At 45.0% G+C, this 20,903-nt stretch overlaps 1 protein-coding gene across 6 annotated transcripts in view; it reads left to right on the top strand.

Moving 5' to 3' along the window:
* CCNK (cyclin K) overlaps positions 1-20,903 on the top strand; it is a 426,168-nt gene that overhangs the window by 2,783 nt on the left and 402,482 nt on the right. For 4 of the 6 annotated variants that reach the window (XM_085626425.1, XM_085626421.1, XM_085626424.1 and 1 more), the window contains exons 2-3: positions 13,729-13,925; positions 18,823-19,074. In XM_085626425.1, the coding sequence (XP_085482551.1) occupies positions 18,878-19,074 (197 nt within the window). In that variant the 5' untranslated portion in view covers positions 13,729-13,925; positions 18,823-18,877. The remainder of the gene's footprint in view (positions 1-13,728; positions 13,926-18,822; positions 19,075-20,903) is intronic. The other 2 variants (XM_085626423.1, XM_085626422.1) reach the window with 1 other exon arrangement.

Raw genomic sequence — 20,903 nt, 5'->3', positions numbered from 1 at the left:
TTTTCTGCATCATTGGCCAATCCATGTTCCTCTCCGGGGTAGGTAGATCTCAGAATCCTCATTTTCATGCAATGTTGCGCGTTGCAATGGCAAAGCCCAAGGTTACCAACATTTGTCGTTTCCTACTAAGGTCTGTTTGACTTAATGTGTTCAGGAGACAGAGTTATGGCGTATGCTGTAGCGCTTTCCCACAGACCAACTGAAGTTGTCGCCCCACTGCTCGCCAATACTTCTGGATAATGGGTCAGTCCCATATTATATGATAGAATGTGCCTTCCTGTATGCATTTTCTTTTACAACTAGGGTGTGCCTGCTCCTAATTTTTGCCAGAGTAACATGTGAAAAGTATGTTCTGTGGAGAACCTTCAACTTCAGTTGGATTAGTCTGGGCAGCTTCACGGATATGGCCACTTCCATCGGCGATGCGAACGTCTCTCGCCAGTCCTCATCTTCCATTATTCCTATGTTGTTCTACCATTTTGTGCGTAGGGTCTGAGAAGTGTTTTGCTTTTTATTAAGTATTTTTTAATATACCATAAAGATCGGCATGATGTCTATGCGGTCGTTTAGGTGTCTGTCCTCCAGTGGAGTTGCCTCTGGGAGAACAATACCCCATGGGATGGCTGATTTAATAGCGTGGCTGATCTGGAGATATCTGAATGTCTCGGGTGCAGCCATATTATAATCGTCTCGTAGTTTAATTAAAGGTTTTACGTTGCCCTTAAACAACATATCCCCAACTCTTGAAATGCCAATTAAGTCCCATTTGTCTAATCCGGGACATCGGCTCAGGCCACCCAGACACTCCGCATCCCACAATGGTGTGGAATGCGTCAATTTGTGCTGCCACCCTAGTTTCTTTGTGACTTTGTGCCAGAGTCCCCGTTTGATGTGTGGAGCCGGTAATTGTTTGTTTCGGTGGATTCGTATGCAGTGCCTGATTGTCCTCTCGGGCTGTAATCATTTTATCCATATGGTAGGCGGGATCGGATTGGGTGCCATAATTCCCCTGATTAATTACGGCCAGTTGACTGGCCCAGTAATACATGCGGATATCTGGGAGTGCAATCCCGCCGTCATACCACCCCCTGCACAGTTTATGAATGGCAATTCGTGAGGGCTTTACGTCCCTCAGCAATGTTGGGATTTCCGCTTCTCTCTTAAATAATTAGGAATCGGGGAACGGATAGGGGGTGTTTTGCAGGACATAAGAATCTAGATAATGCCATCATCTGAAAGAGGGCAGGCAGCTCATCCCAGTAAAGACGGGAGCGTCCTTCAGTGTTGGGCATCCTTCTGTAATCTGGTCATGGGGCCCAATAGATTTAGGGCATAAAATTTGGCGGGGTCCCAGGAGACATTAATTCCCAGGTATAAGAAGGATTCTTTAGCTATTGTTACTGTATAGCCAGGGGGAATCCTGGGTTGGGGGCCGATTTAGACCAGTCTATCGTATACCCGGAATATTTACCAACATTTGTAAAGAATTGAAGGACCCTGTTAATGGAAGCGCTGGGCGAAGCCATATAGAGTAATATATCCTCAGTGTAGAGTGAGATTCTATCCTCCCACTCCATTGTCCATTTAAGGCCACAAATCCGGGGATCGTTTCTTATCCAGGCCGTCAGTGGTTGAGGCATTAATACGAAGATTAGGGGGGGGACAAGGGACATCTCTGCTGGGTTCCTCTATTGAGGGAGAAGGCAGTCGAGATGTGCCCATTTACCACTACTTGTGCCAAAGGCTTGGCGTAAAGCAGTTAGCAGTTTAATCCATGCAATTATACTGCGGTACAAAACGCAGCCATTCCAGTCCCGTGTAGATAGGGCCACTTGATGGTGTAAAACACCATCTGCGACTCAAACGATATCACTGTCTCTTCTTCTATAAGCCCACTTCTACTGAGAGCACCGTGCATGCTTCGGAGGTTTAGGGCTGTGTTTCTCCCCAGCATAAAGCCTGACTGATCTGGGTGTATCAATTGCATAATGAGTGGTAGTAATCTTTTTGCTAGGACTTTGGCTAGTATCTTTACTTCAGCGTTAAGTAACGATATAGGGCGATATGAGCTACACAGTTCGGCCTCTGTGCCCTGTTTATGGATGGCTACGATAGTGGCTAGTCTCTGATCATTTGAGAGGCTTCCCTGTATTTTGCTATCTTGATACATCTGATGTGGTGAGGAGCCATTGTTGATGCAGTGAGTTTGAATAGTTCTATTGGGAGACCACTGGGTCCGATTGCTTTCACGGACTGAATAGTGTTAATCGCGTCTATAATTTCTTTGTCAGTGAGTTCACTGTCCAGTGTTTCGGCTTCTTCTAATGACAGCGATGGCAGTCGCACGTCCAAAAGCAATTCTTTAGAGTCATTAAGGATTGTGGTGGATGAGGGGGAATACAGTTTGGAAAAATATTGTGCGAATAGTTCAGCTATATCTCGTGGGTCGTTAAATGATTTCGTCGTTCTCGGTCATAAGCAGTGTAACCCATCTGTCTGCTTTTTCCCTCCTGTTCAACCATGCCTGTAGTCTCCCGGCATTGTCTCCTCTCTCATATAGTCTGTGGTATATTGACTATCGATTACTTTTCGCCACTTCTGTCACCAAGTTCTTGTACTCTTGTCGCATAAGTGCACACTCTCTGCTGAGTCTGGGTCTGTTTGTTGTTTTCACATCTCACATCTGTTTCTCTATTTGTGTAATTGTGTCCTGTCTATCTCTTTTATACACAGCGGACCGGGCTAATGCTTGCCCCTTGATGACCGTTTTATAGGCTTCCCATACTGTTTGTGTAGAGTTAACGGAGCCCTCATTTTCGTTGAAGTAGAATTTTGTTGTACGGAGTAAGTCTTCCTAATATGTGGAATTTTAACATTTTGGGGATGTAAAGTAATCCCGGCCCTACCGGCCAGTGTGCCCCGAGTGAAACGTGCCACAAGGGGAGAGTGCATATGGCCATGTCTGAACTGGGGTGGCAGAGTGGGCTAAAGAACGGTGATGGATCAAACCCGGATCTGTTGACTGGGTGTGAGTGTTTGATTGCTTCTGATGCTCCGTACATCACCACCCCCTTTTGTACCACAAGGGGAGAGTGATCAGATATTCTCCATACCAACTGATTAACGTCGTGGAAGGAGGACAGCTGGTCCGGCCAGGCCAGTATATAGTCAATCCGTAACTGACTGTTGTGTGCACCGGAGTGGAATGTGAAGTGGAAATTATTTTTTTTATGAGTTCTCCAAACATCTGCTAGGCCCTTGGCCGGAGGGTATTCCGTTAGGGTGGAGCAGCTACCAGATTTATGGTTTAGGTCATGGAGGGTAGCAGTCGCGTGTTTTGCATACCACCATATTGAGATATCCACCTAATATCAGGTCTCCCTTGGAACGGTCAAGTATTATTTTGCTTAGTTCCGGGAGGGTGGCTTTTTGCAGAGTTGGAGGAACATAAACCTACCGTAGACTGAGTGTTTTTCCCTCCCACATGCCCGTAAAGGCCGCTTTTCTACCCCGTGAATCAGAGTATGATTTGACACGAATGAAGGGGAAGTTCTTGCGTATGAGGATTCCTGTCCCCCTAGAGCCCACCGTAAAGCCGGCATGAGCAGTCGGTGTATAACCCCATCTATTTAACGCCTTGCATGTATTTCCCATGAGATGAGTCTCCTGAAGGAACACCACGTCAGGATTATGACTCTTGTGAAATTGGAGGACTATTCCTCTTTTCAGTTTGTCTCCCAAGCTGTTTACATTCCAGGACAGCAGTCTAAGGTAGGGGGACAGGCATCAGGGGCAGCTACGTTTTGGCGTGCAATCGCGATGACCCCTAATTAAGAGAAGCCCATGAGGCAGACCATCGGAGTGGATAGAGGTTGGCTTATTTGCTGTCACGGCTGTGTGCAATACCACCTTTAGGCTGACTGCAAGTGACTGAAGAAGGCGCTTTCGCACACTTAAACTAACAAAACACAATCTCCAAATGGAATTTATGACACAATATTCAACTCTGGTATGTAGAAAAAACTCTTCCCCCCCCCCCCCCCCCCCCCCCGCTACCCTGCCTGACGGTTTAGGACCAACCCTACACTCCAACATACAGAGCGCTTGTTGATTTCTCCCCCCCCCCCCCCAAAAATCTAGCAACAAAGGGGCACTAGGACTTCAAATCACGCAAACCAACCCCCTCTCCGCTTCAATTAGATTTTTGGACTACAAGAAATTTCCGCCTTTTGTTTTTTGCACATTTTGGGTGAAATCTGGAAAGAATGAAATGGTGCTGTTTTCAAATTGGACAAGAGGGGCCCGGTCTTTGTCTCCCACCTGGAACTTGATGCTCCCTCTCCACAGATAAATAGTTTCAATATAAGGTCCTCCACAAACAAATTGGTGACAGGGCTCTCCACACGCTCGGGAACACCTATTATATGCACGTTATTGCATTTAGATCACCCTTCATATTTGTCCAATTTTGTTTCCAGCGTTTTGGACGTATCACTCAACACCTTCACTTGTTGCTGGATGATTCTGATTACAGTGTACGGGTTGTCTCCTCCACATCCTGGACATGATCACTCAGTTTGCGTAGATCCGCCCTCACCAGTGAAACTTCGGAAGTTAGTGAATCAATACTTGATTCTGGGGATTGGTGAACTTTGGTAATGGCTGCCATGATATATTTTAAAGTTGGTTCGTCTTTCTCCACTCCTGGCCCCTGCGAGTTGGCGCTTTTCTCGTTCAATTTAGTCTGGTTTGTTCCCCGTCCTCCTTTCTGGGTCGACATGGCGCGTCCTCCAGGCAAGCCAACCACGGGATAGTAGGGCTGAGGGTCAACCCGCTGGGTACTCACCGCCACCTGACCAGGGGATCACTGTGTGGCCTGTCTGGTTTCCCAATTCAAGAGTTCCTCCGTGGGCTGAGGCGGCGCCCAGTGTTGTGGATGTAACTGAGGATTGAGGGGGGTGCAGTCGGAGCAGGGCACTGTACACAGCTTCGTACTTTAGAGGACCAGCCGGCCCGATAGGGATTGACTCTTGCACACTTACGCGGAGCCCCTTGTGGTTGTGGAAGGGAAGGTGATATGTTTCCTGGCTCTAGGAGCTCCACTCTGCTCCCGTGTCTGACCGTAGAATGATGCACTTTCGATCTCCCCGTCTGATAAGTTATTAGTGCTGTTAGTACAGGGCATGGCAGTTGTGAGGTTGTTTGTAGTGCCTCCCTTCAACCCGTCTGGGCTGCACAGCCAGCGGCTCCAACTGCCATCCGCTCGCTTGTCAGCGCTGCCTCGCCCTCGGCCCCACACCAGTTTGCTCACCAGGCCGGGCCGGTCCGGGCTGCTACACCTCATGGCATCCGCGCAGGTCTGGGCCACACAGCAGGCAATGTTCTTGCGGAGGAAGCGTGTGCCGCAAAACCGGAAGCTCCACCCCTCGCGTCCTACTCCGGCGTATCAACTACTGTGGGTCCCGGCTTTGGGCGCGGTGAAAGCCGCAAAGAGACCCGGGGCCGCACGATTTCAGTCGCGGGCGGAGCCGCTGCTAACGGACTTTATTGGCAGCAGTTTTGGACCCTTTCCAATCTGATTTTGTGGCGGATGGAGGAGGTAAGGGGATCGGACTTGCGGACCTCACCGAGTGTGCAGCCGTTTCCTTTCAAAGCCGGCAATGCCCCCCTTCCCATTAGGGTTTGAGAGTTAGGTTGCCTCAGTTTAATGTACCTCCATCATTTGTCTGTGATAGAAGCTGTTCATCTCCACATTATATAAAATAATTATCTCAGTCGCCATTTTCATTTTGTCAGTTTACATTGAATAGAAAGGGCAAGTTGGAGGGCTATTGTTTCTATAAGTCACTCAGTTGTATCCCTTTGTAACTTTTCATGTATTCATCATGTGATATTCTAGCTGATGTGCAGGGTTGCTGAACAAGTAACACCAACAGGCTGAGCTGCTGATCTAAAGGTTTTTTCTTTTGTTGTCCAGGAATGTAGACCAGGTTAAGACAAAATATATTTGATCTGCCACTTGACAAATTATCGCCCCTAATAATTTCTATTTGCCCACTTTTTTTGTTTTATTTATTGTTTTTAATGTTACTGTAGAAGACCTTATTACAATTTGATTTGTAACTTAAGAGGCCTTTTTCGGTCTCGTCTGGCGTAGACATGCGCAGTCTCGCTGGTGAGATTTTATATTTTTGGGTAGCTTTCATTAGCGAGGTTTAAGTCCCGCCCCTCTTTTCCATTGGCTGGCATCATTGTTTATGCTAAACGGTGGCCAGCCATTGGAAAAGAGCTTCCAGTGACGTACACTTCTCTTTTAGAGCTGTCCCAGTTGGACTGGCTCGTCTGACTTCCTGCTCGCGTAAAAGGTTTCTTATCTTTATGGGGCCAAACACATGGCCCCATAAAGATAAGAAACCTTTTAGCAGGCGAGGCCGTACAAGTGGGACGGCAGAAAAATGCAACGAAAACGTCATGGCGAGCGCTTGTTATTTTCTTACTGTCACGCGCTATGTCACTGTAATCCGTGATTTATGTGCAGGGAGTCCTTCTATGCCACACACAAGCAATTTCCGGGCGTGTAAGATCCGTAGAGCTGTGTTTTTTGTCTCGCAGTTTTATATAGCTCGAATTCAACCTGGAGGTATCGGGGCGCTTTACAGGAGCACCAGCTGTTCCAGACGGGCACACCCATGTTTTGTTAGGCGCGGGGAGATTATTATTATTATTACATTTATTAGGCGCACAGCTACCCTGATAGGGTTTCCCGGCACGGTGAGTCTTAAATTAGACTAGGTAATTCAAGCCATTTGCTGAATGAAGAGCCATGTCTTAATGTCTCGGCGAAATCTTAGATAGGAGGATTCCGACTTCACATGGTTAGGAAGAGAATTCCAGAGTTTTGGACCAAGGTACGAAAGAGCGTCCGCCCATTCTTGTCAATTTAAACCTAGGAAGTGTTAATTACCCTGGGTAGAGGAACGCAAAGCGCGGTGTGGTATGTAAGGGCAGATGAGTTCTCTCAAGTATACTGGGGCTGCACCTTGTTTGATTTTTAAAAATATGGCAAAGAGCTTTGAATTTAATGCGGTTATTAACGCAGAGCCAATGAAGATCTTGCAGAAAAGGAGTAACCGAGTCTCTTCGCGCAATATGACAAAGAAGGCGCGCTGCAGAATTCTGAACCATTTGCAGCCTCCTAACAGGTTCCTTATTGCAGCCTAAGTAAAGAATATTCCCGTAATCCAGTCGGGACATTATAAGGGACTGGACTACAGTTCTTTGTGTAGAAAAAGGAAGTATCCCAATTATTTTCCGCAACCATCGTAATATGGAGAAACAGGTTCTTACTGTGCTTACTGCTTGTTGTCTCATAGAGAGTTGGCTGTCAATGATGAAGCCTAAATTACGCGCTTGGGTAACCGGCTGGGGAAATGAACCCATTTCTTGAGACCAGTGAGAGTGGTTCCAGAGATGTTCATCTTTCCCCAAGATGATGACCTCCGTTTTATCCCTGTTTAATTTCAAGCAGTTGGCATTCATCCATTTCGAAACTTGGAGTAGACCGTTCCGTAAAGAGGATATCGAGTTGTCTTTAGAGGAGGATAACGAAAAGATGATTTGAGTGTCGTCTGCATAGGAGTATAGGGTGAGTCCTGCGTCCTCAACGATGGTGGCAAGGGGACGCACATAGATATTAAAAAGTAGTGGACTCAAAGTGGAGCCCTGGGGAACTCCATATGCAGAAACTCGAGAGGTGGAACAAGCCCCAGAGGAAAAGACCTGAAATGAACGGTCACTCAGAAAAGAGGACAGCCAAAGCAGAGCTGGACCTTCAACACCTGCTAACTGAAGAGAGTTCAGCAAGATAGGGTGAGACACGGTGTCGAATGCTGCGCTCAGATCTAATAAAATGAGCGCCATGGTCTCACCCTGATCTAAACATTGCCGCAATTTTTCAGTTACTCCCAAAAGAGTAGTTTCAGTAGAGTTGTGCGTTCTGAAACCTGATTGGGAGGGGTGCAGATATCCCGATTTTTCAATATGGGTGGTTAAATGAGAGTTGATGTGCTTTTCCAATATTTTAGAAAATACTGGTAGCAGTGAAATGGGGCGGAAATTTGCCAAAACCGAGGGATCGGCATTGGTTTTTTTTAGTAACGGAATCACCATTGCGTGTTTCCAATCCATTGGTACATGTGATTCACGTATTGATGCATTTAGGAGAGCTCTACAGAGACTCAGTATGGGTGGAAAAAGTAATTTTAGAAAATTGACAGGTAAAGGATCCAGAGGGGAGCCCGAATTTACCCTGGATAAACAATAATTAAATGATTCCTCATTGAGGAGAGGCCACTGTGAAATTTTCATTGTGTTAGGATCGGAGTCCTTTTGCCCTCTGTTAGGGAAGGCATCCATTTGTCTCATACCTGGAGCAGAGGGAATTAAGTCCTGGGGTAAGGTAGGAACAAAATTGCTGTATATTATCTTTACTTTTTCAGTTAAAAAAATTAGCAATATTGTTGCATTTAGTAATATCCAGGGCAGGGGGTGCAGGAAGAGTATTTGCCCCGGATAGTTTTTTGACCACTGAGAACAGAACTTGAGGTTTGTTCAATGCATTAGTAACGGTTTTGGAAATATGCAAAGCTCTTGCTGCCTTGCAGGCTGCGTGGTATTTGTGAAGGGCAGTCTTGTAATCAATTTTACGATTAGGATCATAAAAGTTCCGCCACTTCCTTTCCAAACCTTTGCATTGTGATTTCAAGCTCTTCAGGTCTTCATTAAACCATGGAACAGGAGTCCGATGGGAAGAACAAGTTTTCGACGAAAGAGGCAGACAGAGATTTACAGAGGAAAGTAGCCAGTTTGCTGTAGCTTTATTTAAAGAAATAAGTGGAAGTGTTGAGTCTGGAAGATTCCCTTCCAGAAGATCATTTAACGTGTCTAGGTTCAGCTTATGCCAAGGTCTCTTATTCCTAGACTCATATAATGGCCTGGACGTTAAGGAATCAAGAACCTTGAGTTGAAAAAAGACCGCGTAATGGTCGGACCAACTTAGAGGCAGAGCTGGGTGATTGCATACAAATGAAAGATTCGAAAAAATAGGATCTAATAGATGCCCTGCTTGGTGTGTGGGGCCCTTGTTATGAAGAGCTAAGCCAAGGGCTTCCAGGTTGGCTATCAAAGTAGTACTGTCCGAATTCGTAGGGTCTTCCAAACGTAGATTAAGATCGCCCAAAATCAAAAAATTTGTGGCGTGTAAAATAAAAGGGGCAATTAAATCTGGCAATGATGAGGACCAAAGTTTTGCATGTCCTGGGGGGCGGTAAATAAGGAGTCCAGAGATAGTAAGTTGCGGAGAAAGGGCCAATCCAAACAGGGCGGCCTCACAACCTGGGAAGGGTTGGGACTCAAATTTACAAGAATAGCCCGATTTCAAAATAATCCCAATTCCGCCGCCCCTTCCCGTGCTCCTATCACTTCTGACAAAGACATAATCGGGAGGGAGGGCCTCAGCAATATCTGGTCCAGAACCATCATGGAGCCAAGTTTCTGTAAGGAACGGGGCATCCGGTTTCCTTGAAAGTAGAAAGTCATAGATATGAGCCCTATTTTTAGGGAGTGAGCGACAGTTTAAGCTCCAGAAGTGGAAAAACTTATCCACTCCTAAAGATGACTTATTCTTTTCAGTGGACAGTCCTGAGTACCTCTGGCGTTTTTTAAGACTGCGGCCAAATGCAAAGTGGCAATTATCACATACAAATCTTTGCTGTATACATGTGGCTATGGTGCATTTGGAAGAGGCCTGAACTCGCAACGACTTTAAGTTCGCCGCAGAATATTTAATGATAGTAGGTTTTACAATAACGTGTGAAGAGAGTTTACCTGGCACTGGGCACGGCAGGGCGCGGCAGGGCGCAGACGGGCTTGTCTCCGGCGCGCCTGCTGCGCGCGTGCATCCGGCAGTCCAAGTAGAGGCTGGTGCAAGCTGATAGGCTCACGGTAAACTCGCGAGTCACGTGATCGTGAGAAAGTCAGTAGCCGAGCGTTTTAGACCAGCGCCATGTCTGAGCAGTGCAAGCGGCAATAACAGTACGTTTTTAAAATGAGGAACAAAGCGTTCCAATGGTTTCGTTTTTGTGTGGTGTGGGTATGCGGGTGACAATCAGGCAAATACAGTTAAAAGAAGAACAAATTTACTAAATGGCGATCACATATAACAATTACAATATTAAAAAAGAGGTGGCCTAAGCCCTAAGTGCAGCGATCTAATATTCCTAAATGCAACTCGTAAAAACAAGGATCGTCTTCCGAACAAGCGGCGTCAATTACCAATTACAATTTACCCAGAATCACAAGAGGTTGAGCCGTAGAGACTCAAACCTGGATACCCAGCTTCGAGGTCATATGCTCTAACCGTTAGGCCACAACTTAATGAGTCCAGCGGGAATGGACAGGGGCCCCTGTATTTACACTCCAGACCGTGTCACTCCTGGGCGTGTCACTATTAGTTTGTCAGTCCTGTGTGTCTCTCCTGAGGTTATCAATCCTGAATGTATCACTACTGGGTGTGTCATTACTGAGGGTCTCACTCCAGAGTGTGTCACTGGGGCATGGGGGAGAGCAAACCACCCCGTACTGGTCACCGTGTTCCATTTGTATGCCGATGCTTGTTTAAACCCGAGATGCGCTTGGTGGGCGCTATACCCCGACCTTGTCACGTGAGAGCTTGTGTCTCACTCTTCGCCAACCAGCAGGAAGTGCATGAATCTTCTGGGAGAGAGAGGCACTTATGGAGGGGAGAGAGTGTATCCCCCACGAGCACGAAAGTACCTCTGAGGCACGTGACAGTGAGTGCATGTGTGAGGGCGTGTAAGATCCGCAGAGCCGTGTTTTTTGTCTTGCAGTTTTATTTAGCTCGAACTCGACCCAGAGGTATCATGGCGCTTTGCACAAGCACCAGCTGTTCCAGATGGGCACATCCATGTTTTGTTAGGTGTGGGGAGATGAAGTGATTTGCCCAGAATCACAAGAGGTTGAGCCGCAGAGACTCGAACCTGGTAACCCAGCTTCGAGGTCATACGCTTTAACAGTTAGGCCACATCTTAATGAGTCTAGCCGGCAGGTACAGGGTCCCCTGTACTTGCACTCCAGATTGTGTTACTCCTGGGTATGTCACTATTAGTTTGTCAGTCCTGTGTGTCTGTCCTGAGGTTATCAATCCTGAATGTATCACTACTGGGTGTGTCATTACTGAGGGTGTAATTCCTGAGTGTGCCACTGTGGCGTGGGGGAGAGCAAACAACCCTATACTGGTCACCATGTTCTGTTTGTATGCCGATTTCTTGTTTAAACCCGAGAGGCACACTTCACACGTACTGTAATGTACAAACTACGCACAATCCGTCATGCTCAGTCTTCTGAATGAAAGGCAGCTTCCGTTGAATAAACACTGATCGTGTCTCCCAGCTGTTTCACATGCAGACCCCACAGAGGACAGTGCTTCGACGCGCACCCTCCGAGCTTTGTAACACTCACTTGCAGCCTCCGACTCTGTACACCTCCAGAGCCACACACCTATTCCTATGTGTACCTCTCCTCTGTCCCCGGCCACACGCTTTCTCAGCGTACTGAAACTCCCCTGGATGTCTAGCTCCTCTTTACTCCTCTTGGCGCTATGTCGTATGCTACAGGAGCAGGCGCAGTGCTGTGAGGTGAACAAGGGAGGGCGCCTCATTTCCTCACAGCTGTGATCGGTAGCAATCTGAGTATGTCAGGCATGTGAGGAGGGGCACCGACCACCAAAAAATACAATAAATCTGTATTAAATGCAAGCCTGCAGCTGTTCCACAACTACGTGTCAACAACATCGGTAGTCATAGGCGCACTGTTGACACATTCATAGTGTGCACACCACGCACACACTTGACACGTACTGTAGTGTACACACACACTTGACACGTACTGTAATATACAAACTATGCACAATCCGTCACGATCAGTCTTTTGAATGAAAGGCAGCTACCGTTGAATAAATAAACACTGATCGTGTCTCCAGGGTCCGCGCTTGGCATTACTCACAGTGAGGACTCTAGAATCTTCCTTTCAGAAACCGTTGCTAAGCTCGAAACTGCGTTAAAGGTTTGCTAGATTTGGCTCCCTCTAACCCACGGCTCTTACCTTCATTAGGTACGCCTTCTGTGTTGTGTGCCGTTCCCATTGTACTCTTGACACTTTGTAGCACACAGTGTAGACAAGGGTATTCATAGACCAGTGTAGACACTTTCTAAACAAAATGGGTCATATGTGGTTCGGCAAAGCGGCAAACCCTCTGCAAGGATTAACTGGTCAGCTTTCAGTTGACGATTGCTGCATTCAGGTGTTAAACTGGTACTAATGAGGTGCGGCTTTGCTCATACACTATTAGTAGTTGTTAAACTGTCAAAAAACTGAAATATTACTGCTACATATTGTGCCACATTATGTTACATATTCGACTTTACTTGCTGCATAATTATGTCAACCCTATTCTTCACTGCCACTTAATTCTAGTGGCCGTGCTATAGTGCTTTATAGTGTTTAATTAGCTGATGTAAGAAATACCTCATGGGCAGATATTTCTATTGTTCTGGTGTCAATCTGGCACTGACCAGATGTGGCAACAACACCTTGTCACAGCCTGGAGTGCTGGTCCATTGGCAGAACCCCCAATCTGAAGCGAGAATAAACAGTATACATGGGTGGCGGGTCATTATATCCAAATAAGTTTTTCTGCCCCTATAGATTTTGTTTCCAACTATCGCTATCATGTACTGCTAGTAACTGCGGCCTCCGTGGTGGTTCTTTCTGGCTTATCTGTATGTCATAGAAATTTTCACCATTCAGAAATAAATAAATCTAAAGGGAAAGTTGAAAGATGTGAAGGGCGACAGCAGCTCAAGTACTTAGGATTAACAAATCAGGATTCACGGTATTACAGTTCACATGAAGCACACAACAGGAAGCAGTTACATTATAGTACTTGGTGTCATGTGACACAGAGCGCTACCCTCTGACACAAATGTCACCTGATAAGTAATGTAAGCCCTTCTCCCCACCATAATAACAAAAAGATGCAACCAGTTCTGGACTGGCCCAAAAGCAGCAGCAAATGCTGCTCAGTGTGCACATTCACCCTGCCAATACCCAGGATTACTGCCTTCACTATTGAAAAACATAACCAATAGGTCTCGCCTTTGGGCCATTTTAAATATTTAGTTATGCAGCACAATATCCTTGGTTCTACAACATCAACCGTTGCATGGCTAAACACTTATAAGGTCCCGAAGGCGAGACCAATTGGCTATGCCAATGCTTGTTAAACTCGCTCTCCTGTTTATTACAAAAGATCTCCAGATAGGTGCTCCATACTTGGAGCCTCTTCACACTGTAAATTAAGCAGTAGTGAAGGAGGAGCAGCCCGATGATGTAGAAAGCCGCCTAGGTTGTGGGTTATGGCTTGTATCCTTTTTTGAGGCCAACGCACACGATTGGTGTTTTTGAGAGGGTGGCCCAAAAAGATTAGCTCCATTGCCCTAATTGAATGGATAGTAGTTACTCCTACCTACAGTCACAATATCTTTGTGGAAGGTAACTCTTAAAACGATAGCTAATGCTGTGATATTTTTGTTTGTTTGTTTGTTTTTTTTTTTTTTTTGTTGCCAATTCTGCGGTCTTGTTTCTTGACAGGTGCAAGCTATTGGTACAAGGAAGTGGACTACTTTCAGAAACATTTCTATCTTCAGCCAGTAAACGCCATCAAAGTCTCTTACAACACATCACCAACAGACCTCTGCTGCAGTACTGCCACCTACTGTCAGTGGCAGCAACCTGCAGCTCTCGTCTCCTTTTACTAAACTCCATCACATTTGCAGCAGCGGCTTCTAGTAAGTACTTCTTTAGGCTAAGTATTGGAGGTTGCAGCAGGTGCTCTGTAGATAATTTTTGGGTGCTGCACGGGTGATTCAAATCTGGGATTGAAGGGTTTCCCTTGTCTAATTTATGTGACTTCGAATGCCTGTATACCCTATCATACAGTTTGCACTTGCTACAGTAAACCATTATAGAAGTGCAAGTGTGTTGCAGTTCTACCATACTACATTCATAAAGCCCAGTTTCTGAAGTGTTTTGTTTTTATGTAACTTGGTGCATTGACACTGGCCTTGTATCGTAGTTAGCTTACCCCCGTCCTCTACCGCGCTCCACATTTGAACCCCTCTCCGCTTGCCATTAAAATTACCTCTGATGATTAATTGTTACTATTTTAACTGGAAAAAAGAGAAAAGCACCTGCCAATTAGTATTCTTTTTATTTTGCCTATCAAGTTCCATCTTGTATCCACCTCAGTATTCAGCAATAGTGCTTTTTGTATTGAGCAGTGTACCTGCATGTAAAACACAGTACCATTCTGATCTTGATTTACTAGTTGCCTCAAACAGTCTGTGGTGTGGTTAATGGCCAAAATTATGTTACCAGTCTTGTCTGCTTTTTAGTCACGGATGATGGTGGGTCTTTCCCTTTGTTGTTAGATGCATCAACATCCACTATTTCACCATGCGATATAGACCTAAAATGGCATGGAAACATGCCATCACAAATGAAACTGTGTCCTGTGGTTTTGCATCCCTGTCTGTTTCTGTGATTTTCTCTGGTTGAGTAGCGAACATTTGTATTTAAGTCTGAAATATTCTATACCAATGCTAATTTGCGCAATGTATGGAGGTAAAATTAAAAGATTTAGTTCAATAATGTTTTCTTTATGCAGAATAGTTGTTCATGGAAATATAGAAGCACCATTTCTTAGGTCTCGCCTAGCGTTGCAGCGTGCATGCGTTGCTCGCGTAGCGAGACATATTGGGGCAAAAGTATTTTAGGAGAGGGACTTGTAATCCCGCCCATGCTTTCTATTGGGCAATGTCAATATTTATTTAAAACTCTTTGTTCTCATTGCTCTGCAGGGTTTTTGGTTACTGCCCTGTGGCTTTTTTTGTACACGCCCTTGGGACACAGAGTCTACGGCGTCTTTTAGTTTTATGGTTGTTCTGTTATCTGAGGAGGCGTGCTAAACTAGGGTTCAGGCAGATTTCACCAAGGCATCTGCTTTTCAGGCCGTCATGTGCGTCTTCTCATTCTCTCCCCTCCCTTCTCCACCCCCACCCCACTCTCTCTGCTGTTCCTCCCCCTTCCTCAAGTGCTGTGTTGGACGCACCGGCAACATCTTGTTTAAAATCCCAGGACAAGGAGCAGAGACAGCGTTGGCTCCTTTATCTGGGAGGAGGTAAGTGGGGAGTACCGCAGATCTCTTCGCTCTCACAATGCTCGCAGGACCCCTCCACTGCACACAATCTATCAATGTACTAAAAGCAGGAATGGGGTAATGTTACTCCTTTCTACACAGCGGTGGCCTTGAGAATAAAGATGCATACTGGGTGATGGTTTAATGAGTCGGGTGCCTGCCTGCTGAATATACTATACTGTTCCGTCACTAATATAGGCAGTCTGTAAACACTGAAATGCATACATTGCTGATAAGATAGCTCATTGGGTTGTGCGCCTGCTGAGGGCCGTTTTACTTTTCTACATAGCAGTAATTCGAGCATACGAATTACTACTTGTTAATAGCTCCTTGAGTTTTCTGTTTAGCTGCTGACGAGGCTGTTAGATGTGCATCAGCTTGGGTAATAACGTGCATATTTGTGGAAGCAGGCCTCTTGGCGCTATCGATAGGCTAGAAGGTATTTATTGTTACCCAACACAGTGGTACACATCTTATCACCCTGAGATGGATAGACGGCTGATTGAACCTGCCGGGATTCGAACCTGAGACAGCGAGTTCTGACACATTTTCCGTAAGTGGCTGCATTCAGCCAGTGAACTACCAGACCTGGCTACATATGGGGCATTAAGAACGTGATGTGTCACACACTCAACGAGAACGCACAATAGCGTAGCTCTGGGCTGCACGAGCCGCTAGATGTGCATCAGCTCCGGTAATAACGTGCATATTTGTGAAAGCAGGCCTCTTGGCGCTATCAATAGGTTAGAAGGTATTTATTGTTACCCAACGCAGTGGTACACATCTTATCACCCTGAGATGGATAGACGGCTGATTGAACCTGCCGGGATTCGAACCTGAGATGGCGAGGTCGAACACATTTTCCGTAAGTGGCTGCATTCAGCCAGTGAACTACCAGACCTGGTGACATATGGAGCATTAAAAACGTGATGTCACACAGACTTAACGAGAGCGCACAATAGCGTAGCTCTGTGGGCTGCACAAGGCGCTAGATGTGCATCAGCTCGGGTAATAACGTTGCCATGAATGATAATTTCAACTTTAGTTGCCCCGCTTAATGACTGGCTGTACTTCAGTAATATGCCCAACACGTTTAAAAACGCTCAAAGAGTATAACTGTATCTGTTCCGAGCCCCAAAAGCTTTGTGGGCTGGAGAGCAAAACAAACCGCAACTGTAACACAAAATCGCCCCAGCCCAGAGCAGTTACCACACACAAACCGCTGGAAAAATAAAAACAGCCAGCTCGTATCCTGTATGGCAGGGGGCATAAACCCAGGCGTACTTGTGCACAGGGGCTTTCTAAAAAAAGTGGTGTGTGGCTCATATTTCGATTTTTCAATAAAAGGACCTTCCACCGCAAGCTTGTGGCGTAATGGCTACAGCTGCCAAATTTGGAGCTCAAGAAGCAGGTTTCAGTTTTAGCGTGGGCTTCATATCCTGTATTGCTGGGCAAATCACTTAATCCTCCGTGCCTACAAAAAATTAAATGAAGATGTCGTTGTTGGTGCTTATGTAAAGCAGTTCCAGTTTAGCCATACAAAACTGCAAAAAAATAAAACTTGTATCAGAAATGGTGAACTACTGCAGAATTAAGATTTGTTTTCTATTCTCAGACTGAGGACGAAAATGGAGAGCCCGATACGGACCTGTGTCGGCTCCTGCTTCTAACAACTGCCGGTGATGAGCACCGGCAGGACCCGGCCCATTTAAAGCCGTGCGTGATATCATGTGTATTAGAAGTGTGTTTTACCTAAAGCGCCACAATGCAGCCTGCTTCGCGGGGAGGACAGGGGTATTCCGGCAGACTGTGGGGTATCATCTCCAGTCTAATGGTGCATAATTGATAATATATACTGAATACTTTTTTAGGAGAAAAAAAATATAAAAAATATAATTTACAATGCTAAAAGCTTTAAACAATGTCACTGCGAGACCTATTGCATTGTAAATGCTTGTATTATTTGAGTGTGTTTGATTGAGCAAACAATACGATTAAATTGTAGGCTATGTAACAAAACTGCTAATATTCAAGTGTGATTACTTGTACTGTACTTCTGTTTTATAATTGTTTTCCACAGCATCAGTTTGATCCTTACTTGGCACCTAAGCTTCATTCATGCATACTTGAAACACCAAAGTACCACTTCATGCCTAAAAATCTTTGTTTAATTAACAAATGTAGACTTATTGCTCCAATGGGAGATCACCTTCTAAATATTCCACACCGGGAGAGTACATATTGGGTTGTTAAAATGTGCATGTGCGTGAATTGATTGTACTAGAAGGCTTACATTGTTAAAGTGCTACAGGTCTGTGACTCAAAGGTTAGTTTTAAAAAAATGGGGAGGGGAAGGCAAGGTACAGTGTAGTCGCCACCGTCTGCTCTAACTACCACAAAGAAACTGTGAATATAGGTAGAAGTTACAACTAGCTTTCCAATTAGGACATTGGAGTTACTCAGGTTTGCTTGCAAGGCCTTTTCCAGCCACCCATTCAAAATAACCCAGAAACTGTGGTGTGGCCTTTTTAAAAAAAAAAAAAATAAAATAAAAAAAAAACACGCGCCCAACTCCAACCTAGGTGGCTTCATTATTTGACGGGAGAAGGAGCTCTTAGTAAGAAGCACTTGGATGGAGATCTTTTGTTATGAATCAGAGTGAATTAAAAAAAAGACCTCTTGATTATTCAAATTTAATTTGTGAATGTCGTACGTGATGAGATTAATGATACAGTACGTGCGTATTACCCTGGATCAATATTAGGTTGATCCTATCAGAAAAGTGTGTCTGGCCCCCAAAGGTGAGGAGTGGTGATGGTTCGGGTGTCATGTTGGAATGTCATAGGTCTTGAACCAGTGCGCTTCAGGATGTGAGTTTTACCCAAGACGGGCCATCACATCAACCTGACCCAGGTTAATACTGAATCTTATTCAGAGACCTTACACTACCCACTCCTAGAGGCAGTATACTCAACCATCCAGGAGCTTAGAAGGTTGTAACAAAAGCCCCAGTCCCTTTTTGGCCAGTAAATGTGCTGAAACATATTTGACCATGTAGTGCAAGAAGACAGTCCCTGTCTTTCTTTTATCCTATTTGTGGTTTTTAATAACCTAGACAACAGTTACATTTTGATGTCGCTCGAGAGGTATTTTTAAAATCTTCAGTTCATTACAAAAGATCTACATCTATGTGGTCCATTCGCAGAGCCTTATCACACCATAAATGGATGAATGGTGAAGGAGGAGCAGCCCGATGATGAAGCAAGCCACCTAGGTTGTGGGGGAGTCTTCCACCCTTTTTTTCGGACACTCCACAGTATTAGGGTTTTTTGAGAGGGTGGCCAAAAAAGATCTTGCAACTCTACTGATTAATTCCATTGTCCTAATTGGACAGGTAGAAGTTACTCCTACCTATAGCCCCAATGTCTTTCTGGCAATTAACTCTTATAAAGATATCTGACGCTATTCTTTTTTTTTTTCTCTTTCAGCTTTTCAGTAGACTGGTTCATCATCTATTGAACAAATACATATCGGCTTCAGTCAATGAAGGAAAACAAAGAAAATTCCAGCCCATCTGTACATACTGGTAACCTGGATCATGCTAAGCCTTGTTGGTACTGGGATAAGAAAGACCTGGCACATACTCCCTCGCAATTAGAGGGCCTTGAACCGGCTACAGAAGCAAGGTATCGTCGAGAAGGAGCAAGGTTTATCTTTGACGTCGGAACTCGCCTGGGACTGTATCCTTTTAAAAATTGATTTCCCTAGACATATGTAAGCTTATTTTTGCATGTCTGTAAATCCCTCAAGCTGGTGGTCGATCGACTTTCCTTTTTCGCTTGCAGATCCTGAATGTCATCCTTGCCCTTCGTCAAGCCCACTCTTTCTCCTTTCCTATTGGACCCTGTCCAGATTCAACATTACTGGGCAACCAATGCATCTGGTTTGAGGTTCTAAAAATAAGCTGGCATTCAGGATATAGCTAAATCGCACCCATTTTTTGTTACATTTTGTAAGTGCAAGACGGCTTCTTTCTATGATTCTGCATGGGCATCAGTCCGAGAATATCATTTTTGGACTATTGGTAGGTTTAGGGCAGTTTCTTGTCCCAAGGATGTAAGAAAACTTACTTTAGGGAGGTTGAAATTAAAAATGGAGCATTAAAACAAAAATTACATTTTGGCTTTACCATTTACCTACATCTCTTCTTTTTGATATACTTTGAACACCTTTCAGAATCTGCCTTCTCCTTGGACCACAAAATGTTCTATCTTAATCAACTCTCTTAAATCTACTTATTCCTCTCCTTACTCGTCTCAGCAATAGTAATTTACAAATCTCCTTAGCTTCTGTGGGCACATTGCTTGTTTTAATCACCCAGTTTCCTTCACCTCTCTCCCATTCCAAGGTGTGACTTAAATTCTTTCTGGCATTGGCTTTATTTATTTTTTCTACGCCCTCTGGCTTTTAATAGTGTAGATGCTTTTCTTTGGGCCCTGAGATAGCCAGACGCTACAGGACTTTTTCTGTGATGCTTCCTCTCTTACCACTATGGGCTATGAGTATTAGTGTTATCCAATTAGATAGCCAAGTTACTCCATTTGTACATTTAACTCTTCAGCGATAGCAAAGGAGTTGATAAATGGATGGAAGCTCTGCTACAGCATAAGACAGAATATTACATGCACTAAACCCATTGCCTTCTCAGAGTTTATCTTCTAAGTAGAGAAGAGGTATTTTTTTATGGGTCAAATGTCAGTCCGTGAAACAAAGTATAAGGTTGGATGCGCTCTTGGTAGCAGTGAGTACTGGGGAGTAACTCCGTGGGTTTGAGAAAATTGGATGTTATGTTATATGTCATTTGTATAGCACACGTTCACCAATAGGTCTCTTGGCGCTGGGTGAGTGAGCCGTCATTTTAGTCAAATTCTTTCCTATATGCGTGTGAGAATAGCCATGTTTTCAGCATCCTTCTGAAGCACATGTAATTTTCTGCTAGTCTGATTGCTGTAGGGAATGAGTTCCCAACCTGAGGACCTAGAACTGAAAAATGTATCTCTCCTAGCCTTTTACGTTTGAATCTGTGGACCATTAGACCATTGGGGTACTCCGCAGTTCATACAAACCTTGGCTGAGCAGGAAGGAAAAGGGCGAACTGACTGGGTGTGTTCCCCGGGGAAAGGATTTAATCCAGCGTAATGCAGTCCCTTTAAAGCCTGCTGCGATTCGATCAGTCGGAATCCTATGATCCATGGTATCAAATGCCGCGGATAGATCGCATGGGACCAGTGCCTGAGTGCTGCCTTCATCCACCCTGCCTCTTATGTCGTCCACCACTGAGAGAATGACCGATTCGGTTGAAAGAGCGGGGCGAAAACCTGCCTGATTGGGGTCAAGATAATGAGTCTCTTCTAAGAATGAGCACAGGTGCTTTGCTAAGTGTGCATGTAACATTTTGGCTGGGTATGGGAGAAGGCAAATTGGTCTGTATTTATTTAGCAGCTTTTGATCCTCGCCAGTGTTTTTTTTTTTCGTAGCAGAATTACTACTGCTTCTTTGAATCTTTTGG

Source organism: Triturus cristatus, chromosome 9 (genome assembly GCF_964204655.1).
Source record: "Triturus cristatus chromosome 9, aTriCri1.1, whole genome shotgun sequence".
Taxonomy (NCBI): Eukaryota; Metazoa; Chordata; class Amphibia; order Caudata; family Salamandridae; genus Triturus; species Triturus cristatus.
This window is presented reverse-complemented; position numbering and strand designations above follow the sequence as displayed.